The sequence below is a fragment of the Microcaecilia unicolor genome, chromosome 1 (genome assembly GCF_901765095.1).
Source record: "Microcaecilia unicolor chromosome 1, aMicUni1.1, whole genome shotgun sequence".
In the NCBI taxonomy this organism is placed as follows: domain Eukaryota; kingdom Metazoa; phylum Chordata; class Amphibia; order Gymnophiona; family Siphonopidae; genus Microcaecilia; species Microcaecilia unicolor.
The window spans coordinates 502,583,002-502,605,414 of record NC_044031.1 but is presented as its reverse complement, the minus strand read 5'-3'; the positions used below and the strand labels follow the sequence as shown (position 1 = coordinate 502,605,414).

At 42.5% G+C, this 22,413-nt stretch overlaps 1 protein-coding gene across 2 annotated transcripts in view; it reads left to right on the top strand.

The window, feature by feature from the left end:
- The window catches only part of ASPH (aspartate beta-hydroxylase), a 438,964-nt gene that overhangs the window by 208,532 nt on the left and 208,019 nt on the right, over positions 1–22,413 (top strand). For both annotated transcript variants that reach the window (XM_030214873.1, XM_030214866.1), the window contains exons 10-12: positions 1,766–1,819; positions 16,578–16,616; positions 17,914–17,955. In XM_030214873.1, the coding sequence (XP_030070733.1) occupies positions 1,766–1,819; positions 16,578–16,616; positions 17,914–17,955 (135 nt within the window). The remainder of the gene's footprint in view (positions 1–1,765; positions 1,820–16,577; positions 16,617–17,913; positions 17,956–22,413) is intronic.

The window sequence follows — 22,413 nt, the reverse complement described above, 5'->3', positions numbered from 1 at the left end:
GTGAGGTACCAACAGGGTGATAGGTGACGGAAAGGAGAGAGGTGTGCCAGAGAACCAACTGTTTTATCATGGTTCAGTACTAACTGATGTTCTTTAAGCCAGTTTGCTACAGAGGCAAGGCAAAGCAAGCCTGCAGTGTAGTGCGAGAGGGGCAGATGGGGTTGTGGGACAAAGCAGAAGAATGCCATCAGCATAAAAATAAGCAGAAATTCCAAAACACTGAATAAGAGCAGCAAGTGGACTCAAGTAGAGATTGAAGAATCGTGGAGAAAGGATTGAACCCTGTGGTACTCCATGGAGCAACTCATGCCCTGATAGCTCCAGCGCAGGCCCAGTGATTCTGAACTGTTTGCTTCCACCCTTCTTGTTTCACTTTTAAGTTATGTACAAGATGATTATACAAAAGTAAGGACCTGAATGCCATGCTTGACAGCATAGGTAGACTGTATGGCAGTGTGCATTGTCCTTCAGCAACCCCTCACCATTGTAGTTTTTTGTTTTGAGCCATTAGCAATTCAGGTATGCACTGCAACTACACAGTCACCAGACTGGCCTCTAAGAGAATATTTTGTTAGTTAGCCATTGCTGATTAAATCTGGGCTTGCAGCTTTAGCATAGTCTAGCAAAAACGTGGTTGTGCTCTGTATGCAAAGGCAGCTTGTTTTAGTTATTTCTGATGTGTGGTTTGTTTGATTATTCTTCTGTAGTGCTGGGCCCACTTATCTAACCCATTTACCTGTTCCACTTTTGAGCTGGCTTCTTTTTACTAACGATTTCCTCAAATTTCCTTGAACTTGTTTTCTGGTATATAGTATATATAGACCTGATTCCTGCCTATGCGTATTGCAAGCCCAGTGAGCTGCCTATGTGTCTTCCAGTTGGACTGTTTGACTTTTACAAGTCAATCTGCCAAGGGCATTGCATTGGGATGATAACTCAATGACCATACTGCAGTAAGGGGGAACAAGGGAAAGTACATTTGATTAAAAAATAATGCCCCTGACTTCAGCCAGCAAAAGTCAGTCTTGTTAAATCACTGACAGTCTCTGGCTTGGATTTGACCCAATCAGTGGCCGACATTTAATATCCAGGTCCTTATCTGGGTGCAGGTGATATTCCTACTGGTACCAGGGTAAGTGCTGGACAGCCTGTATATCTCCACTAACCAGGTATATCCCAGCGCTCCCCTTACTCCACCCTTGGACTACTCCAGTACTAACCAGATAGTGCCATGGCGGTCACACTGGATTTTCAGTGACATTATGCGATTAAGTGCCACTGAAAACCTGGGGCTGGCCTGCTGATCACATTATAACCAGGCAAGAGCCTCTCCTGCCAAGTTAAATTGTTCTGAATGTCTACCCCAGTGTATCTAAGTATAGTGGAAAGTATCACCAAACTCCCACAGAGATTACAAGTAATGTTAGAATATGACTTTGAAGACAGTAAGCCCACAACAGTGAATTGCCACTGCTGAAGCCTATAGTGAGCAACTTACAGTTAGTGTTCCTTGGATTTGTTGAATATGTGGGTTCTTGTTCCTTTTGCAAGCAATGTTCTGGTTCAGGTAGCAGAACTGCCACAGCTGTTATTTGCAATTCTTTAGTTTGGTTTGAGCAGTGAGGAGAGTGAGATGTCGAGCTAATGTTGCTTGGGAAGAACTTCTATTTGTCATTAGTGTTCTGAAGAGCTGTCAGCAAAGGAGGAAGAGCTTTAGTTTTGCACCAGAGTGATATTAAACTGATGTTCTTATATTGTCATTCAGCTGAAGCCGAACCTGGAGAGGTGGACGAAGAAGTAACCAAACATGAAAGATTAGGTATTTCATCTCTCTCTTTCTTTATGGATTTTGAAATTCTCATGGCTGGTAAAGCACTGACCTCTGCTGCTAGGCCTTTGGTGACTAAAGTAAGTAGCTCTGTGCTGCAGAAGTTTTTGCCCGCAGAGGTTAGCCTGACCCGTTGTCCTGTATGTAGCTTAAGATATGACACATCCAGAGAAGCCACTTAATGCTGTAGCTGACAATAAGCATATCAGTGCCCCCAACCATCCAGCAACTTCTGTTTTAATTCCACAGAGGGAAGAAGATGTCCCTCATCTATAAAATGCTCTAGCAATGTCAGCCATCCTGCTCCCAAGCCTTAAATGCACAATTATCCATGCCTGGTTGAAAGGCTGTTGCCCCATAAAGGTAATAAATCTATGACCAATGAGTTCCCTCCCAAACCTTTAAAAAGTGACTTCCAAATGTCCCAGAGCGACTTACCAGTAAGCTATTCCTCAACCACTTTGGGAGCTGAGTTTTAGCTAAATGTGATAAGGAAAATAAATTGTTGGGGGCATAGTGAGCCCATTCTAAATCTAGTGGTATAAAGCGGAATTTATTAAACATCCAGTCCTGAAGATAACGTGATAAGCAGGCTCTGTTATACCAAATCAGGGAGCCCCAACCATCTCTGACTCCAACTCCCTACAAGCCAGTGAAATTGTACTTTCTGCTTTTTGTTTGCCCAGCAAAATTTAGATAAAATCTGATTACATTTACACACGTACCTTTTCAGCAAACTTAATGGTAGGGTTTGAAGAAGATAAAGCCACCGTGGCAAAATGACAATTTTGATTAAATTAATGCTCTCCAGGAGAGCAATGGGCAAATCCTGTCACTCCTCCAAACAGCCTTTGGTCGCCACTGTTAATCTTGTAACATTTAACTGGTATAGAGAGGAAACATCCATGGCCAGATATATCCCAAGATATTTAAAAGAGGAGCCAGCGTAGAGGAAAATCGGAGCCCCACAACTGATGGACAGGCGCAGAAGTTTTGGCCCGCAGAGGTTAGCCTGGGAATTTCATTACTTTCAGTAGATGCACACTCTCAAAACCTGACTGTTCAGACAGGCGTATACTGTCATTGTTTACTTTTTCAATTACTTAGTAGTCTGTTAATGCCTATGAATAAACTGTGTGTGGATTTGTTCTGCATTGACCACCACTTATTTATTGGCATATATATTTTTGTATTTGGTATGTGTGTTATATTGAATGTACATGGGTTTTCATTTATTATGAAAAATGATTTATAAATGACAACCTCTACATTTCTGACTAGCATTGACTGACTAGCATTCTGACTAGCACTCCCTTCATCAAGCCCAGGCAGAATGAACAGATTAATGCAAAATGTGCCACTGCTCTAATGCGTAGGTAAATTGCAGGTTTCACCACAGTGGTGGGCGATGTGCTAGCAGAGAGAGCAGGATGATTGACAGTGGGTGGGAAAACCCATTTCCCTGTTCACTTCTTTTATGTTTGTTTTGAAATGTGTGATCATGCAGAGGGTAATATTATACCAGTGTGCCTAAGTTTGGAGTGTAAGCAGGCATCTATTTTAGCCTATTTTATAATGGGCTCATTTTCAAAAGAGAAAAGCGTCCAAAAAGTGGCATAAATCTGCATTTGGACATTTTTCTCACAAATTGGTATTTTCAAAATCAATTTTTAGACGTTCCATCAGAAGAGCATTCAAATCACAAGGGGGTCTGTCAGGGGCGTGTTAAAGGTGGGATCTGGGCATTCCTAACACTTGGACATTTTTCTTTCATAATGGAACAAAATTAAAACATCCAGGGCTATAAGCTATAAGTTTGGTCTAGACCTGTTTTAAGCCTCAAAAAAGTACCCTAAATGACCAGATAACCACTGGAGGGAATCAGGGATGACATCCCCTTACTCTTCCATTGGTCACTAACCCCCTCGCACCCCCAAAAAATGTGAATGAAAACATTACCAGCCTCAGATGTTATACTCCGGTCCATTAGAGCAGCATGCAGGTCTCTGGAGTAGTCTAGTGGTGGGTGCAGTGCACTATAGGCAGGTGGACCTAGGCCTGTACCTCCCCCTACCTGTTACACTTGTGGTGGAAACTGTGAGACCTCAAAAACTCACCAGAAACCCACCTTACCCACATATAGGTGCCCCCTTTACCCATAAAGGCTATTGTAGTGGTATACAGTTGGAGGTTTTGGGTGGGTGTTGGGGGGGCTCAGCAGACAAGATAAAGGAGCAACGGTGAGATGTGTACCTGGGAGCATTTATTTGAAGTCCACTGCAGTGCCCCTAAGGGTGGCCTATTGCTCTCCTGTGATGTCTTTGTGGCCAGTCTACTAAGAATGCTGGCTTCTCCTCCATTCCAATGGCTTGATTTTGTACGTTTTTCACTTGGACGTTTTTTTTTTCGAAAATGGACCAAAAATATAAATGCACAGAGCACAAAAACATCTAGCAAATAGCCAATTTCAAGTCATTTTTATGTTTTGAAAATGGCTATATTCCCCACTTGAATTTTGGACGTTTTTAGCAAGACGTCCAAAGTTGGACTTGGATGTCATATTGAAAATGCCCTCCACATGTCTTTATGAAATATTAGGGGTAAACCAGTAGAAATCCCTGCTTGAGCGGGCCTAAAAGTACTTGAAGTCCAAACTCCACCCAAGAGCGGAGTACTTGAAAGTTCTTGGCTTCTTTGCACCTTACATTATTTTTATGTGCATGACCTATGCGGTAATTTAGTTTAAGTACAAAAAAACAGAAGAAACCAGTCTTCACAAGGAAATCAACAAGAAACAAAACAACAAAGAGGACCAACAAAAGCAAAACACAAAAAATATAAAAATAAAAAAATATATATATAAAAAACGTCAAAATTTTAAATTAATCATAAAATATGTATTTAAAAGATGAATCCATCAAAATCAAAAAATTACATAAAAAAGACAACACTTTGGATGTAAAAATGAAGACTCAACTTTATTAGACAAACTGTAGCTTTCTCTCTGCTACAGTTTGGCTAATAAAGTTGATTCATCTTTTAAATACATATTTTATGATTAATTTTAAATTTTGACATTTTATATATATACAGTGGGGGAAATAAGTATTTGATCCCTTGCTGATTTTGTAAGTTTGCCCACTGACAAAGACATGAGCAGCCCATAATTGAAGGGTAGGTTATTGGTAACAGTGAGAGATAGCACATCACAAATTAAATCCGGAAAATCACATTGTGGAAAGTATATGAATTTATTTGCATTCTGCAGAGGGAAATAAGTATTTGATCCCCCACCAACCAGTAAGAGATCTGGCCCCTACAGACCAGGTAGATGCTCCAAATCAACTCGTTACCTGCATGACAGACAGCTGTCGGCAATGGTCACCTGTATGAAAGACACCTGTCCACAGACTCAGTGAATCAGTCAGACTCTAACCTCTACAAAATGGCCAAGAGCAAGGAGCTGTCTAAGGATGTCAGGGACAAGATCATACACCTGCACAAGGCTGGAATGGGCTACAAAACCATCAGTAAGACGCTGGGCGAGAAGGAGACAACTGTTGGTGCCATAGTAAGAAAATGGAAGAAGTACAAAATGACTGTCAATCGACAAAGATCTGGGGCTCCACGCAAAATCTCACCTCGTGGGGTATCCTTGATCATGAGGAAGGTTAGAAATCAGCCTACAACTACAAGGGGGGAACTTGTCAATGATCTCAAGGCAGCTGGGACCACTGTCACCACGAAAACCATTGGTAACACATTACGACATAACGGATTGCAATCCTGCAGTGCCCGCAAGGTCCCCCTGCTCCGGAAGGCACATGTGACGGCCCATCTGAAGTTTGCCAGTGAACACCTGGATGATGCCGAGAGTGATTGGGAGAAGGTGCTGTGGTCAGATGAGACAAAAATTGAGCTCTTTGGCATGAACTCAACTCGCCGTGTTTGGAGGAAGAGAAATGCTGCCTATGACCCAAAGAACACCGTCCCCACTGTCAAGCATGGAGGTGGAAATGTTATGTTTTGGGGGTGTTTCTCTGCTAAGGGCACAGGACTACTTCACCGCATCAATGGGAGAATGGATGGGGCCATGTACCGTACAATTCTGAGTGACAACCTCCTTCCCTCCGCCAGGGCCTTAAAAATGGGTCGTGGCTGGGTCTTCCAGCACGACAATGACCCAAAACATACAGCCAAGGCAACAAAGGAGTGGCTCAGGAAGAAGCACATTAGGGTCATGGAGTGGCCTAGCCAGTCACCAGACCTTAATCCCATTGAAAACTTATGGAGGGAGCTGAAGCTGCAAGTTGCCAAGCGACAGCCCAGAACTCTTAATGATTTAGAGATGATCTGCAAAGAGGAGTGGACCAAAATTCCTCCTGACATGTGTGCAAACCTCATCATCAACTACAGAAGACGTCTGACCGCTGTGCTTGCCAACAAGGGTTTTGCCACCAAGTATTAGGTCTTGTTTGCCAGAGGGATTAAATACTTATTTCCCTCTGCAGAATGCAAATAAATTCATATACTTTCCACAATGTGATTTTCCGGATTTAATTTGTGATGTGCTATCTCTCACTGTTACCAATAACCTACCCTTCAATTATGGGCTGCTCATGTCTTTGTCAGTGGGCAAACTTACAAAATCAGCAAGGGATCAAATACTTATTTCCCCCACTGTATATATATATATATATTATTTTTATGTTTTTTGTTTTTTTGCTTTTGTTGGTCATCTTTGCTGTAATTTAGTTTAAACAATTTTTATCAGTGACTATACACAAAGAACAAATGTAACTATACAAAGTACAGTAATCATGTCACCCAACATATAATTCCCTTTTTTTCTGCCCCCACAGTAGACCTCCACCCCCTCCCTCCCCTCCCATTGAATAAGGTAGGAACTTTGTTCCTTAGTCCTTCCCCAGAGACATTAGTGATGAAGTTGTGATCGCTAAATAGAAGAAGATTAACCATCTACCCCCTGTGTCTGAAACCTGATGATCCCTAGTACCAGTACATCGCCTCTCTATAAGAGTTATCCCCCCCCTAACCCTCTACACCACCCATACAAAATATCAAGCTTACAGGGTATTCAATATCAGGCTATATCCTGTAGGATGCAAGGTATATAAATATGGTTCCTAGACCTTCAAATACAACTTCTTCTGCTTAGGGGACCAAAGTCCACCACGCTAACCACTAGGCCACTCCTCCATTCCTTGCCACTAGTCAATTTTCTGCTACAACAATACTGTAGATTTCCCGTTGCGACCAAAGGCACCTGGCTTATCTAATAATAATTGCTGCACCGATCCCACCCTTGAGATACCTAACATGTGTACTATATAGTGTATCAATTGTGACCAGAATCTCTGCGCGTTACTACGGATGTTTCGGTCTCTGTAGCATTTCTGACATACGGGGGCTGAAATTCTGCCAACTTTATACTGTTGCGTTTGTTTGCCATAGGCCCTAATTATTGTTCTAAAATAGCATTCCTTCAGCCAGGCACACGTAAGAGAGGGGATTCCCCGAATGTTAAGTAGCAGGTCCCACCCTTCTAAAGCTGCCCCTAGCTTTTTTTTCCCTGTGGGTCCATATCCCCCCTGAAGATTTTGTTTTTTTCAAAACAAAGAAGGGCTTTATGGGCCCCTGAGACTGATATTGTTCTTTCTGAGATGCTGTTGAAGAACTCCCTGACCCGTTGTCCTGTATGTAGCTTAAGATATGACACATCCAGAGAAGCCACTTAATGCTGTAGCTGACAATAAGCATATCAGTGCCCCCAACCATCCAGCAACTTCTGTTTTAATTCCACAGAGGGAAGAAGATGTCCCTCATCTATAAAATGCTCTAGCAATGTCAGCCATCCTGCTCCCATGCCTTAAATGCACAATTATCCATGCCTGGTTGAAAGGCTGTTGCCCCATAAAGGTAATAAATCTGTGACCAATGAGTTCCCTCCCAAACCTTTAAAAAGTGACTTCCAAATGTCCCAGAGCGACTTACCAGTAAGCTATTCCTCAACCACTTTGGGAGCTGAGTTTTAGCTAAATGTGATAAGGAAAATAAATTGTTGGGGGCATAGTGAGCCCATTCTAAATCTAGTGGTATAAAGCGGAATTTATTAAACATCCAGTCCTGAAGATAACGTGATAAGCAGGCTCTGTTATACCAAATCAGGGAGCCCCTACCATCTCTGACTCCAACTCCCTACAAGCCAGTGAAATTGTACTTTCTGCTTTTTGTTTGCCCAGCAAAATTTAGATAAAATCTGATTACATTTACACACGTACCTTTTCAGCAAACTTAATGGTAGGGTTTGAAGAAGATAAAGCCACCGTGGCAAAATGACAATTTTGATTAAATTAATGCTCTCCAGGAGAGCAATGGGCAAATCCTGTCACTCCTCCAAACAGCCTTTGGTCGCCACTGTTAATCTTGTAACGTTTAACTGGTATAGAGAGGAAACATCCATGACCAGATATATCGCAAGATATTTAAAAGAGGAGCCAGCGTAGAGGAAAATCGGAGCCCCACAACTGATGGACAGGTGTAGAGGACGGCAAAGCCTCCGACTTGGCAAAATTCATCTGAAAGCCCGCATAATCTCCATACTCCACAAAAATCTCTAATAAAGCTTCCAGTGAGGGCTTGGGGTTGGTAAGATGAAATAAGATATCGTCCACAAACGCAGCTATTTTAAAATGATGCTGGCCCACCCGAACAGGGTTGCACAAATATCTTGTATCAAAGGATCCAGGGTCAAAATAAAAAGTAGGGGCGATAAGGGACAACCATATCTCATACCCCGGTGAATCGCTATGACCTCTGAATCCATATCATTGACCACAATTTTAGCACAAGGAGATGAATATAAAGCTCTAATTGCTGAGACAAAGCTCCCGTGGAAGCCATATTGATCTAGAGTATCGTATAGAATTTCCCAACAAACTCTATCGAAGCCTTTCTCCGCATCGAAACTGATCAAATGGGAGGGAACTCCCTCCCAGTGACACCAGGATCCTACAGAGATTTTTTGCAACAGTTATCCCTTGTACAAACCCCACCTGGGATTTGTGAATCAGAGCTGGGAAGATCCTGGCTAATCGGTTCGCCAGTATTTTGGCCATCATCTTTACCTCTATACTGAAGAGTGAGATCGGCCTATACGAGTCAGGAATGGATGGGTCTCTACCAGGTTTCGGAACACTACTACTTAGGCGGTATTCAAGACAGGCGGGATAGCCTCTGCCTCAATCATTAAATTGAAAACTTTGGCCAGGGAGATCCCTATGTCTTCCCCCTGAAGCTTATAAAATTCCATGCGCACACCATCCTCCCCTGGTGTCTTTAACAGTGAACTCTGATTGTCCAATAAACTTCCTCTGGTTGAATTGGAGCATTCAGCAAAGCTAAAGCTGCTCAGTCTAGCTTAGGTAGAGAAAGATTCACCAAACACTTGTGGCCACTGAGGCCTATATCTGCTGACTCCACATAGAGCTTTCTGTAGTATTCCATAAATACAAATTGCCTCATCTTTGGTAGCCTTCCCACCCCCCTCTGTCTTGAGTAGCAAGATTCATTTCAGGCCCTCCTTACGAACTATCAACCTGGCTAATAACTTACCCCCTTTGTTCCCATATTTATACAGTTGGTACTTATAATATATCATCAGTTTTTTTGCTGTTAAGTGGATTAGTTCATTCAGCACCACCTGATATTCTAATACCTCCTGTCTATGTAGCACTGAGTGTGTCCTGCCAAATAACATTCAAGCCCTACGAAGTTGTTTTTCTAATATGAAGATGTTTCTGTCCCTGGCTTTATGAATGTGACTGGAATAGCTCATGCTTTTTCTTATGTTTATTTATTTATTTGTTGCATTTGTACCCCACATTTCCCCACCTATTTGCAGGCTCAATGTGGCTTACATAGTACCGTCAGAGGCGTTTGCCCAGTCGGTGGATAACAAATACAAAGTTGTATAGTGATCGTATGAGCTATAAGTGGAGGGTCGGAATGGATGAAGATTGTGTGTTGTCCTATATTCCTTGTATTCCCTCCACTATTGCAACAGACCCTCCTGAAACTGTGCATCACGATGCAACATGAGAGGGAATACCCAATGGGATCTCTGCCCCCCCCCCCCATTCCTGTAGGACTCCAATCTGCCCTGACCAGTGCATGATCTGAAATTGCATAAGGGCCAATATTTGCAGCCGTGACCCCAGAAAACAGTGGACATAAGTAAATAATCGATACGTGATTGGGTTGAGTGAGCTCTGGAAAAACATGTATAATCTCTCTCAGTAGGATGGAGCTGCTCACAAAAATTAGGAAGACTTCTGGCCAGATTGAGAGCCTCTCCTCTAGACTTAGCTGACTTATCAAGATCCGGGTCTCACACTGAATTGAAATCTCCCCCCACTATAAGAGGATAGTCACTGGACCTTAGTAATCGGTTGGCCAATTTTTTTATAAAACCCCCGGTCATAATGGTTGGGTGCATAAACACTAGTCGCGCAATAGTTACTTTAGTAATCAAAAAGCACCCCTCTGGATCTATTTTCATTAATTCTACATTATCCACCACTCCTATATGAATCAGAAGAGCTATGCCCCCTTTTTCCCCCTCGCTGGGGCAGCTATGCAGTCACCTACCTACCATCTTTTCAATTTGGCATGCTCTGCTGCAGTGAGATGTGTTTCTTGAAGTAACACAAGATCAGCCTTTTGACGTTGTAACTGTTGCAATATTTTAGTATGCATTATAGGAGAATTAATTCCCCCCACATTCCATGACACTACTTTTATGGTACGGCCCAGGTGTAATTAGATAAATATCTATACTTTCCAAATACCATAGAGAAAGGTGGACCGCCCCAGCCTACAGCCCCACTCCTTGGTTGGGAATCAGAAGTCCCAAGTAAGGTCCTCTCATTGTTATTTCTTTTCTGGCCCAAGCAGCCCCAGAGCGAACCCCTCTGCATATCTCAAGAAGCCCTCTCCATCATTAAGTCCAAGAGATGCCATTTATTATCCACTAGGAGCAACAGTAACCATCTATAAAGACCTACTGTGACACATATAGCTTCTTCATTCCAATTTCCCCCTCACCCCCCACCTCAACCCCACATCCTCCCCCCAATAACCCCACCCATAGAACCCATAATGACCCCATCTGGGGCTGTCACGTAAATATCCACCCCCCGTGCAACATGTTCTCATCCCATCCCCAGAAAGAAGAGGGAAGAAAGAAAAACATTTGTTCTATCGCAATAAGCGAAATGGTGTGGTGCAAATCCTCATTGGCTCCTCTCATTTTTCAACAACTATTCATTACATTCTTACATTCTTATATTTCTTATATTTCTTCTTTTGCAATCCACATATATCTCATGAAAAAACTAGTGTTTTTAAAGACACTTATCTTGGATAATAGCAGCTTAAAGATATCAGAGATATCAAAGGTATCAGGGAACCCCTGCCGACATGGCCAAGTTTCGCGTAAAGCTTTTTCAAGGAAGAGGCTCACTAGAATATAAAACAACCAAAATCAGCCAAAGATTTAAAATATAACAATCTCCAGTATCGAAAATTTACTTATAGAACGTCTTATATCAACTTTCTCTTAACATACCTTTCCATCCTATGATCGCTCCTGCATACAAAAGATGGCCGCGGCGTTTTCAAGCGACCTTACTAATTTAAATGAACCACAGCTGATCATGAAAGTGCTATACTGATTGGATACTCAGAAAGACCCAACAGCCAATGAAACTACAACAAAGACCACCAATCTATTTCTGCATTTAAACCACCCGGAAGTAATGTATTCAACTGAAATATCCATCTTTGTTCTTTCAAATTTAGTAAATGAGGAATATTACCACCCTCCCATCCCACATCCACTTGATCAATAACCCTCCATCTAAAGTCTGTTAACAGATGACCACAATCAGACCAATGTTGAACCATAGGTGCAGATAATATTAGATTTTTTTATCCGTGATTTATGTTCATTCAAACGTATTTTAATAGGTCTGCTAGATCTTCCTACATACATTTTATAACAGGGGCAAATGATCACATATACTACATTTTTAGAGAGACAGTTGGTGTTTGACTTAGCATAAATGGGTCGTGCTGTATCTGAATATCTCCAAACTGGACCTTCAATTGTGGATTCACACCATTGGCACGAACCACATTTAAAATGTCCCAAAGTAGCAGAAGCCAAAATCTCGCTATCAAATCTTTTATATGATAATAATTCACCCAATGTTTTACTACGCCTATAGGCTCCAATAGGGTGCTGTTCAAAGCATTCATAAATCTGTAAAGTGTGCCAATGTCGATGAATACTTGACATAATTTTAGAACTAAGAGGTGAGTATGGAAGTACAGCAGTCAATTTATCTTCCTGGTCTTGAGATTGATATTGTAATAACAGATCTCGATTTGCAAATTTTGCTCTCAAGTACGCTTTCTTGACTACCGATTTTGGATAACCTCTCTCCAAGAATTTATGTATCATTTTCAATGCTTGATCTTCAAACATACTTATCTCTGAACAAATTCTCCTGATTCTTAAAAATTGACTGATTGGTAAACTACCTTTCAAGTGGTATGGGTGAGAGCTGGAAAAGTGTAGCAAAGTATTGCATGAAGAGGGTTTTTGAAATAATGTAGTTTTTATACAGTCCAATGTTTTAAACACCCAAACATCCAAAAATTCCAATTCTTGATGGTGATAATGGAATGTAAATTTCAAATTCTGTTGTAACTCTACTAGTATAGCCATGTATGCTAAAACAAACAGAGAGAGACAAATTACTGAGATTTATTAATCACTGGGGATTGATTGATATCTGGAGGGTGATGCATGGTCAAGAACGAGAGTATACTTGTTATTCGGCCCCGCATGACTCACACTCCCGGATAGACATATGGCTGGGCAGCGCAGGTGTCTCCCTAAGTACGCAATCTACCACTATTCACACACGAATGTGGTCGGACCATGCTCCAATTACTATTGAGTTTAGAGGACAAGGGATACCCCCTGACTCGGGTAGCTGGAGGTTCCCGGATGCTCTTCTGGATGATCCTAAGTATGTAAAGCAAATAGAAGGACAAATCAGGGAATTTATTCAGTATAATAATACATTTGAAATTACGCCAGAGACTCTCTGGGAGAGCCTGAAGGTTGTGGTGAGGGGAAAATTGATTTCGATACAAGCACATTTACATAAATCCGTTAGGCAGCAGGAACGGGATCTTAGGCAGAATATACACCACTTAGATATCCTCGCTAAACAATATTGGGCCACCCCTGCTCAACAGGAAGAACTACACAAGGATAGAATACAGCTCTCTGCCCTAGAACGTAACGCTACAGGAACAGCTACAGCGCACACAACAAGAATACTATGAATTTAATAATAAAGCTAGTAAGCTTCTGGCATATAAACTAAAATAACTATCCTACCGAAATGCTATTGGTACAGTAAGGGACGAAACAGGGCAGGTCTGCGACCAGCCAGCTGATATCCAAAGAGGTTTTTTACATTTTTATAAACATCTGTACAAACCGGAAAGCCTCCCCTCACTGGAAGCTATTCAGTCATTCTTGGAGAGGGTAAATATCACTGTGTTAACTAGGGCAGAGCAGGAAATTCTGTCAACCCCTATTGAGCTTGAGGAAATTTTAGTAGCCATTAAGGGTTTGTCGAATGGGAAAGCCCCAGGCTTAGATGTGATTCTTAACTTACAACAGGTAATTAGGTGGCAGTTACTAAGCAGTGTTAAAATGTTATATTTTAGTGCAGTTTAGTTTACTGTGGGTGTCACTAACCTGCAATAACTCAGTAAATAAATAATACTATTTGTGGTCAACCTTGCAAACTGTGTTATATTGCTCCCCGGATATTCCCGGGGGAGCCTCTCCTAAAGGGGCCAGTGCCTTCAAAAAGTGTGAGGTCCAGGGTTCCTCCTCCTCTTCTTCCTTCATTCAACAAAGACCCCCCCCCCCCCCCCCCGGATAACTTCCAACCAGTTAAACATCTGTCCCCTCCCCCCCCCCCCCCAAAAAAAAAAAACAGGGAAGAGTCAGGAGTAAGCTCCAACTCCAGGCCTATTTTTCTGTATTCATTTGTGAAGCAGGGAATCACAGGACAGGAGTGATCCTCAGTTGCTCATGTCCTTGCTGATTGTGGATTTCAAAATGGCACCCACAAGCTCTAGTGGTAGCACCACAAGACTACCTTTAAGGGTCCGACTTGCCATATAGAGGCATTGTTAATACAACAGGCGCAATTCTATAAGTAGGTGACCAATATTTAAGTGCCAAGAACCAGAATACTAGCAGATACGTGTGTATATGCAGGGCCGGCCCAAGGCAAGATGCTGCCTGAGGCGGAGCTTGCATGCCGCCTCCCCCCCCCCCCCCCCCCCCCCCCAGCGTTTTACCTGGTCACAGTGACTTTCCAAGCCTCGCAGCATTAGCGATTCCCATATGCTGCCCTGCCACTTTCGGCACCTGCCTCTTCTCTTTACTTCAGCTGCCAGAGCAAAACAGGAAGTTACTTCAGGCAGCCACAGAAAAGGGAAGAGGTGGGTGCCGGTGTCGGTAGGGCAGCATATGGGAATCGCTAATGCTGCCAGGCTTGGAAAGTCACGTGACCAGGTAAAACACCGCGAAGCCACCCTCCCGAGATGCGTCTCCTAAAGAGTGCCACGTGAGACCCCGCCTCAGGTGGCATAATGGTTGGGCCGCCGCTGTTCGTATGCACATACATGTATAAATGCCTGTATTCTGACTCTATACGATGGTATCCCTTGATGGTGGACAGAGTGGAGCAGTTAGGTACATCAGTTATAAAATACTATCATTTATGTGCATTTTTAAAATTAAGTTCAGGCACATGCATTTACACCAACTTTATGGCTATGTAAGTGGTCATGCCTAACATGTAGGCACATATAAGACCTGTTAGAAATATATTCTAGATTCCAAATAGGCTCCCCTTTATAGAATTATGCCATGAGGGTGCAATTCTTCAAAATGCACCTATTTTATAAAGGCAACATAGACATCTATATGCTCTTATAAAATAGGCACCCAGAAACAGTCCCTGTAGTGAACAAATTTATGCCTCGGGGTAGTGACTTAAACCACCACTGCCTCAGGTACAGATTCAGCTGTATCTGAATGTAACTTGCTTTGAACTGAAACGTTGTGAGTTAAATCCAAATTATAAATAATAGTACATCTGCTCTGAAGAGGGTGTAAGTTTGCTTGTATACTCTTTTCCTGCACTTACATATTTTTTTATCAAATTTATGTTTACGTCACAGCCCCACCCTTGTTCTGCCCAAACTATGCTTCTGGAAAAGCTTCGTGCGATTTGAGAAAAACTAGGCATGCTCTTTTTCATTTGTATACCCTCATGAAATTTTACAAAATTCTTTTCTGCTTGTGAAACCTTCTTCAAATGCCTAAATGGCTTTATAAAATGATCCCCGACAGCACTGATATATAGCTGTTGCCCATCAGAGAGCTACTTCACCACCTAGAGCCATATTACAAGCAGTATATACTTGATTCTTGAAACTTGAACATGATCTTGTTGTGTTTTCCTTTAGTTTTTAAGGTGCCCTTTTACTAAGCCATGTAAGCGTCTACACACTCCCAACGCCTGCCAAAATGGACTTACCGCCCGGCTACAGCACGGCTCTTGTGGTAATTTCATTTTTGGCATACGTCTGATACGTGCGACCAAAAAATAATTTGTATTTTCAGATGTGCTTATCAGACACGGGCCAAGTGGCATTTGATGCACATAGGTCATTACCGCCCGGTTACCACGTGAGACTTTACTGCTAGGTCAATGCCTGGTGGTAAGGTCTCAGACCCAAAATGGACGCACGGCAATTTTAATTTTGCCGCAAGTCCATTTTCAGCAAAAAAAAGGCATTTTTTCAGGTGCGCTGAAAAATGATTCTGCGTGTTCCCAAAACATGCACCTACACTACTACAGGCCATTTTTCAGCGCACCTTAGTAGTAGGACCCCTAAGGAAGCTGGGTTTTTTTTTTCCCCTTTATGTTGTCAACTTCTCCCATCTGGCTTACATAACTGAGTTACATGTGCAGCAGGTCTTTTCTACCTTGAACTGAAGTTTGCTTGGAAATTTACCATGGGTGGTACTCCTTAGGCAGGGTTCATTGCAATGGCAGGAGCCATTATGCTCATATTGAACAGGAGACTGGAATTTGTGTCCTGTGTTGGTATAACTTCAGACACAGGAATGATAAGTGCACTGATAACCGGGTTAAGCTAGTATTCTATAATGAAACCTGGGTGCCAAGGTGCCCTTATAAAATAGTCTCCTACCCTGCAGCAATAAGACATCTAAATGATTATGCCTCCCAAAAGGTCTACAGTGAGGATGCTGACGACCTCCATGTACTTGATCCACAAATTGACTAATACTGATATTTTATGTTTTACAGAGCCCAGAATTTATGATTAATTTTTAGGCCCTGTTTACTAAACTTCTAACTGTGTAGATCCCATAATATTCCTATGGGCGTCGACACAGTAGGCATGCTCTAATTTTTAGCACGCTCTAAAAACACTAGTGCACATTAGTAAACAGAGCCCCTTAGTTTTTCATATTAGTAAAATCTTTCTCTTGCAATTACTAAGTTAATGAAAAAAAAATCTATATTGTTTGTAGAGCCAGAACAGGATGAAGAGACCGAAGCACAGCAAATGAGTAAGTGAAGCTGACATAATAGTATTCATGTCACGAGAATTGAAAAATTAAATAGTATTTCCACTCAAAAGAAAACATAAATGACCCACACAATGAAAGGGGAAAAAAAAGGGAGAGAGCATAGAGGGGCGCAACCCTGACCACCTTTCTGGGCAGACTGGATGGATCATGTTGGTATTTATCTTCTCTCCTTGACTATATTATTATGACCCACAGAAATGAGCTTTTACAAAATTAGCTGCTCTATGTGGAACTAACACGTGACAGTCTCTGGGAAAAGGTGACTAAACTAGCAGATCCAAAATGTTTGAGACTGACCGATTTTTCATGTCATGGGTCCATAAGCAGTCTGCAACAGTTATATGTTTGAACTTCTGTAACTTTTTTATTTTTTCACATAAAAGGATGGGGTTTGGACTGTTGTATTACAAATTGTTTGCTCTAACAGAATTAATTAAAGCCTCATTTTTTGTTTCTGGTGACTTTAGTCACTTTTTCCTAGAGATGGTCACTCATGCATGTACAGCCTGTACATGTGTTAAGACAATCAACAAAAACAAAAAGAAATATTGATTGGCAGGACTAATAGGGGTTAGCTCTTATATACACAGTTTTTAAAATGCTAATATATCTATATATAAAATTGTGCATCTCAAATAGATATAAATACTCAACATGTTAAATTTTCAAAGAAAAAGCATGCATGCCGGTCTACTGAAAATTAGCCTAAGTACATCATGTTACTCATATTTAACATTCGTAACTTTTTGGAATGTCACTGACATGCCCATAACCACGCTCCCTTTTCAAATGCGTCCCATAGGGGTTAGGCACCAAGAGGCTTATTTTCAAAGCACTTAGCCTCCCAAAGTTCCATAGAAACATATGGAACTTAGCCTCCCAAAGTGCTTTGAAAATATGCCTCATCATGCCTTATAGAATAGCATGCATCCGGATGTTTTTGCAAATTTTGAGTTCCAATTAAATCATTAATTGGTTGTTAGTACCTAATTATTGATGACTCAGACCTGGATTTATGGAGTTTTATAAGTGCTTATTTCCACACAGAAAGCAGGAACTTTGAGTGCAGGAATGACTTTTAAAAATATTTATATTTAAGTGACTCTCCTGTAAACCTAGCTTGTTTTATAGGTTTAGTGATAGTAGAACTATTTATTTTATGATGATCTGTTAATGGTACTCATGGAGTGTTTGTTTATGAGCAAGTGGGTTAGAAATTTAATAAATAAAACAAACTTGCAGGTTTTACAAAATGACATTTTTCATTTTCTGGCAGTGTATGAACAACCACAGACTACAGATGAGGCAAACTATGCTGGTAAGTTATTGCTCTTCTTCTCTTTCATAAAAGCAAGCAAAGAAATTGAACAGAATTTCTATTTCTGGTCTCTTGAGTACTGGCTAACGGGCAATTTCCAATTATTTTTATACATAAATTGGCTGACTGAAAATCATCACAGCCTTATCCCCACCCAGTTCAAAACAGGCATCTCTTGAATCCACTAGGCATCAAGCTTTCTTTTTTGCCACTTCAGCCCTGTGGAATTCCTTGCCCCTCACTATCCGTTCTGAACTCTCCTTCAAAAACTTCAAGTCTATGGTGAAAACCTGGCTTTTCCAACAAGCATTTCCAACTTCATCAAATTAGGTGCAGTGCTGTCTCTCACTGTTGAGTGGCCCCTGTCCTCTCCCTACTCCCTACGCCCGCTCTCTCTACTCCCCTCCTTTCTCCTTCCCTCTGTTGTTGTGATAATGTCTCACTACTTTGTAGCCAGTGTGCGTGGTCTCACCTACTCTTTCCTATTCATTATTGTAGTTCCTTTCTTTCTTTCTTTCTTTGTTACATTTGTATCCCACATTTTCCCACCTATTTGAAGGCTCAATGTGGCTTACGTGGAGGGGCATTTTCGAATGGGGATGCCCAACTCTAAGGGCGCCCATCTCTGAGGATGTCCCCGCGAAGGGGCGGGGCATCTCGTATTATCGAAACAAGATGGGCGTCCATCTTTCGTTTCGATAATACGGTCGGGGACGCCCAAATCTCAACATGTAGGTCGACCTAAGAGATGGTCGACCTAAATGTTGAGATGGACGACCTCGGTTTTCGCCGATATTGGAAACCGAGGACACCCATCTCAAAAATGACCAAATGCAAGCCCTTTGGTTGTGGGAGGAGCCAACATTCGTAGTGCACTGGTCTCCCTCACATGCCACGACACCAACCGGGCACCCTAGGGGGCACTGCAGTGGACTTCACAAATTGCTCCCAGGTGCATAGCTCCCTTACCTTTGATGCTGAGCTCCACCAACCCCCCCAAAAAACCCCACTCCCCACAACTGTACACCACTACCATAGCCCTAAGGGGTGAAGGGGGAGCACCTACATGTGGGTACAGTGAGTTTTGAAGGGCTCACTTTTACCACCACAAGTGTGACAAGTAGGGGGGGATGGGCCTGGGTCTGCCTGCCTGAAGTGCACTGCACCCACTAAAAACTGCTCCAGGGACCTGCATACTGCTGTCAGGGAGCTGGGTATGACATTTCAGGCTGGCATAGAGGCTGGAAAAAATGTTTTAAAATTTTTTTCTTGGGTGGGAGGGGGTTGGTGACCACTGGGGGAGTAAGGGGAGGTCATCCCCCATTCCCTCCGGTGGTCATCTGGTCAGTTCGGGCACCTTTTCGAGGCTTGGTTGTGAAAAAAATTGGACCAAGTAAAGTCGGCCAAATGCTCGTCAGGGACGCCCTTCTTTTTTCCATTATCGGCCGAGGATGCCCATCTCTTAACCACGCCCCTGTCCCGCCTTCGGTACACTGCTAACACGCCCCCGTGAACTTTAGTCGACCCTGCAATGAAAAGCAGTTGAGGACGCCCAAAATTGGCTTTCAATTATGCCAATTTGGGCGACCCTGAGAGAAGGACGCCCATCTCCCGATTTGTGTCAGAAGATGGGTATCCTTCTCTTTCGATTATGCCACTGATAGTACCGTAAAGGCATTCGCCAATTCCAGTATGAACAAATACAGTAATGTTGTGGTAGAATAAGGTTCGTGTGTACAGACACATTAGGAAATCGTAGCGAGGAAGAGTTATTATATGTCCATTATGAGCTTTGGTTTCATTGTGTTGCAGGGTACAGGCATTTAAGTTGGGTTGGTAGGGTATTCCTTTTTGAACAGGTTAGTTTTTAATGATTTCCGGAAGTTTAGGTGATCATAAGTTGTTTTCACGGCTTTTGGTAATGCGTTCCATAGTTGTGTGCTTATGTAGGAAAAGCTGGATGCATAGGTTGATTTGTATTTGAGTCCTTTGCTGCTTGGGTAGTGGAGATTTAGGTATGTTCGTGTTGATCCTGTTGTGTTTCTGGTTGGTAGGTCTATGAGGTCTGTCATGTATCCTGGGGCTTCGCCGTAGATAATTTTATGAACCAGTGTGCAGATTTTGAAAGCAATACGTTCTTTGATTGGGAGCCAGTGCAGTTTTTCTTGGAGGGGTTTGGCGCTTTCGAATCACGTTTTTCCAAATATAAGCCTGGCTGCCGTGTTTTGAGCGGTCTGAAGTTTCTTTATAATTTGTTCTTTGCATCCCGCATAAATTCCATTGCAATAGTCTACATGGAGGGGCATAATTGAACGAAAACGTCTACCTCCATGGGCGTTTATCTCCGAGAACGGGTCCGTGAAGGGGCGGACCGAACCGTATTTTCGAAAAAAATAGACGTCCATGTTTTATTCGACAATTTGTGAGCTGGGCGTTTTTGTTTTTCAGTGATAATGGAAAATGAAAGCGCCCAGCTCAAAAACGAATAAATCCAAGGCATTTGTTCGTGGGAGGGGCCAGGATTCGTAGTGCACTGGTCCCCCTCACATGCCAGGACACCAACCGGGCACCCTAGGGGGCACCTTTACAAAAACAAAAAAAAAGGTAAAAGAGCTCCCAGGTGCATAGCACCCTTCCCTTGTGTGTTGAGCCCCCCAAATCCTCCTCAAAACCCACTGCCCACAAGTCTACACCATTACTATAGCCCTAAGGGGTGAAGGGGGGCACCTACATGTGGGTACAGTGGGTTTGGGGGGGTTGGACGACTAAGCATTAAGCAGCACAATTGTAACATGTAGGGGGGGGATGGGCCTGGGTCCACCTGCCTGAAGTCCACTGCACCCCCTAACAACTGCTCCAGGGACCTGCATACTGCTGCCAGGGAGGTGGGTATGACATTTGAGGGTGAAAATAAAAAGTTGTGAAACATCATGTTTTGTGGTGGGAGGGGGTTAGTGACCACTGGGGGAGTCAGGGGAGGTCATCCCTGATTCCCTCTGGTGGTAATCTGGTCATTTAGGGCACTTTTTGGGGCCTTATTCGTGAAAAAACAGGGTCCAGGAAAAGTGCCCTAAATTCTAGCTACAAACGCATACTTTTTTTCCATTATCGGTGAAAGGCGCCCATCTCTCCTCGGCCGATAACCACGCCCCAGTTCCACCTTCGCCACGCCTCCGACACGCCCCCGTCAACTTTGTACGCTTCTGCGATGGAGTGCAGTTGAAAACGTCCAAAATCGGCTTTCCATTATACCGATTTATTCGTTTTTGTGAGATAAACGTCTATCTCCCGATTTGGGTCGAAATCTAGGCATTTTTCTCTTTCAATTATAAGGTGGATGGCTTAGTACCATTGATTGTATCAAGTTGCGAAATGTTTCCCTCAGGAAGAATGGTTTCACACGTTTGAGTTTCCATATTGAGTGGAACATTTTCTTTGCTGTAGATTTCACTTGAGGTTACAGTCAATTGTAACACCGAGAATTTTCAGGTTGTTTGTGATAAGGAGGGTATAATCTGGGGTGTTTATATTTGTGGGTTTGTTCGTATTGTGTTGGGATGACAGGATGAGACTGTGTGTTTTTTCTGTGTTGAGTTTTAGTTGAAATACGTTTGCCCATGAGTCCATGATATTCAAGCTGAGCTTGATTTCGTTGGTGATTTCTGTCAGATCACGTTTGTAAGGAATGTATATTGTGACATCGTCAGCATAGATGAAAGGGTTAAGGCCTTGGTTGGATAAGGATTTGGCTAGTGGGGTCATCATTAGGTTGAAAAGGATCGGTGATAGTGGTGATCCTTGAGGTACTCTGCATTCTGCTTTCCATGGTGGTGATATGTTTGAGCTTGATTTCACTTGATATGTTCTAGTGGTTAGGAAACCCTTGATCCAACTAAGTATGTGTCCGCCAATCCCGAAGTAATCTAGGAGTTTTAGTAGTATTTTATGGTTTACCATGTCGAACGCACTAGAGATGTCGAATTGGAGGAGAAGTATGCTTTTGCCTGTTGCTATTTCCTGCTTGAATTTGGCTAGGAGGGTAATTAGTACTGTTTCAGTGCTATGTAGGGGGCGAAATCCTGATTGTGATTCATGTAATATTGTGAATTTGTTTATATAATCAGTAAGCTGTTTGGTTACCATGCTTTCCATCAGTGGGATTGATGCTACTGGGCGGTATTAGTGATTTCGTTTGATTTTTTTTCTTGGGATCTTTTGGTATTGGGGTGAGTAGGATGTTGCCATTTTCCTTAGGGAAGAGATCTTGTTGAAGCATGTAGTTTAAGTGGGATGTAAGGTCTGCTATGAAGCGGTGGGAGGCGGATTTTATTAGGTAGCTGGGGCAGGTATCCAATTTACAGTGAGAGTTGGAGAACCTATTAATCGCCTGGGTGACTGTTTCCACGGTGAGGAGAGCAAAGTTTGACCAGGTTCGGTCCGACGGGTATTCACCAGGGG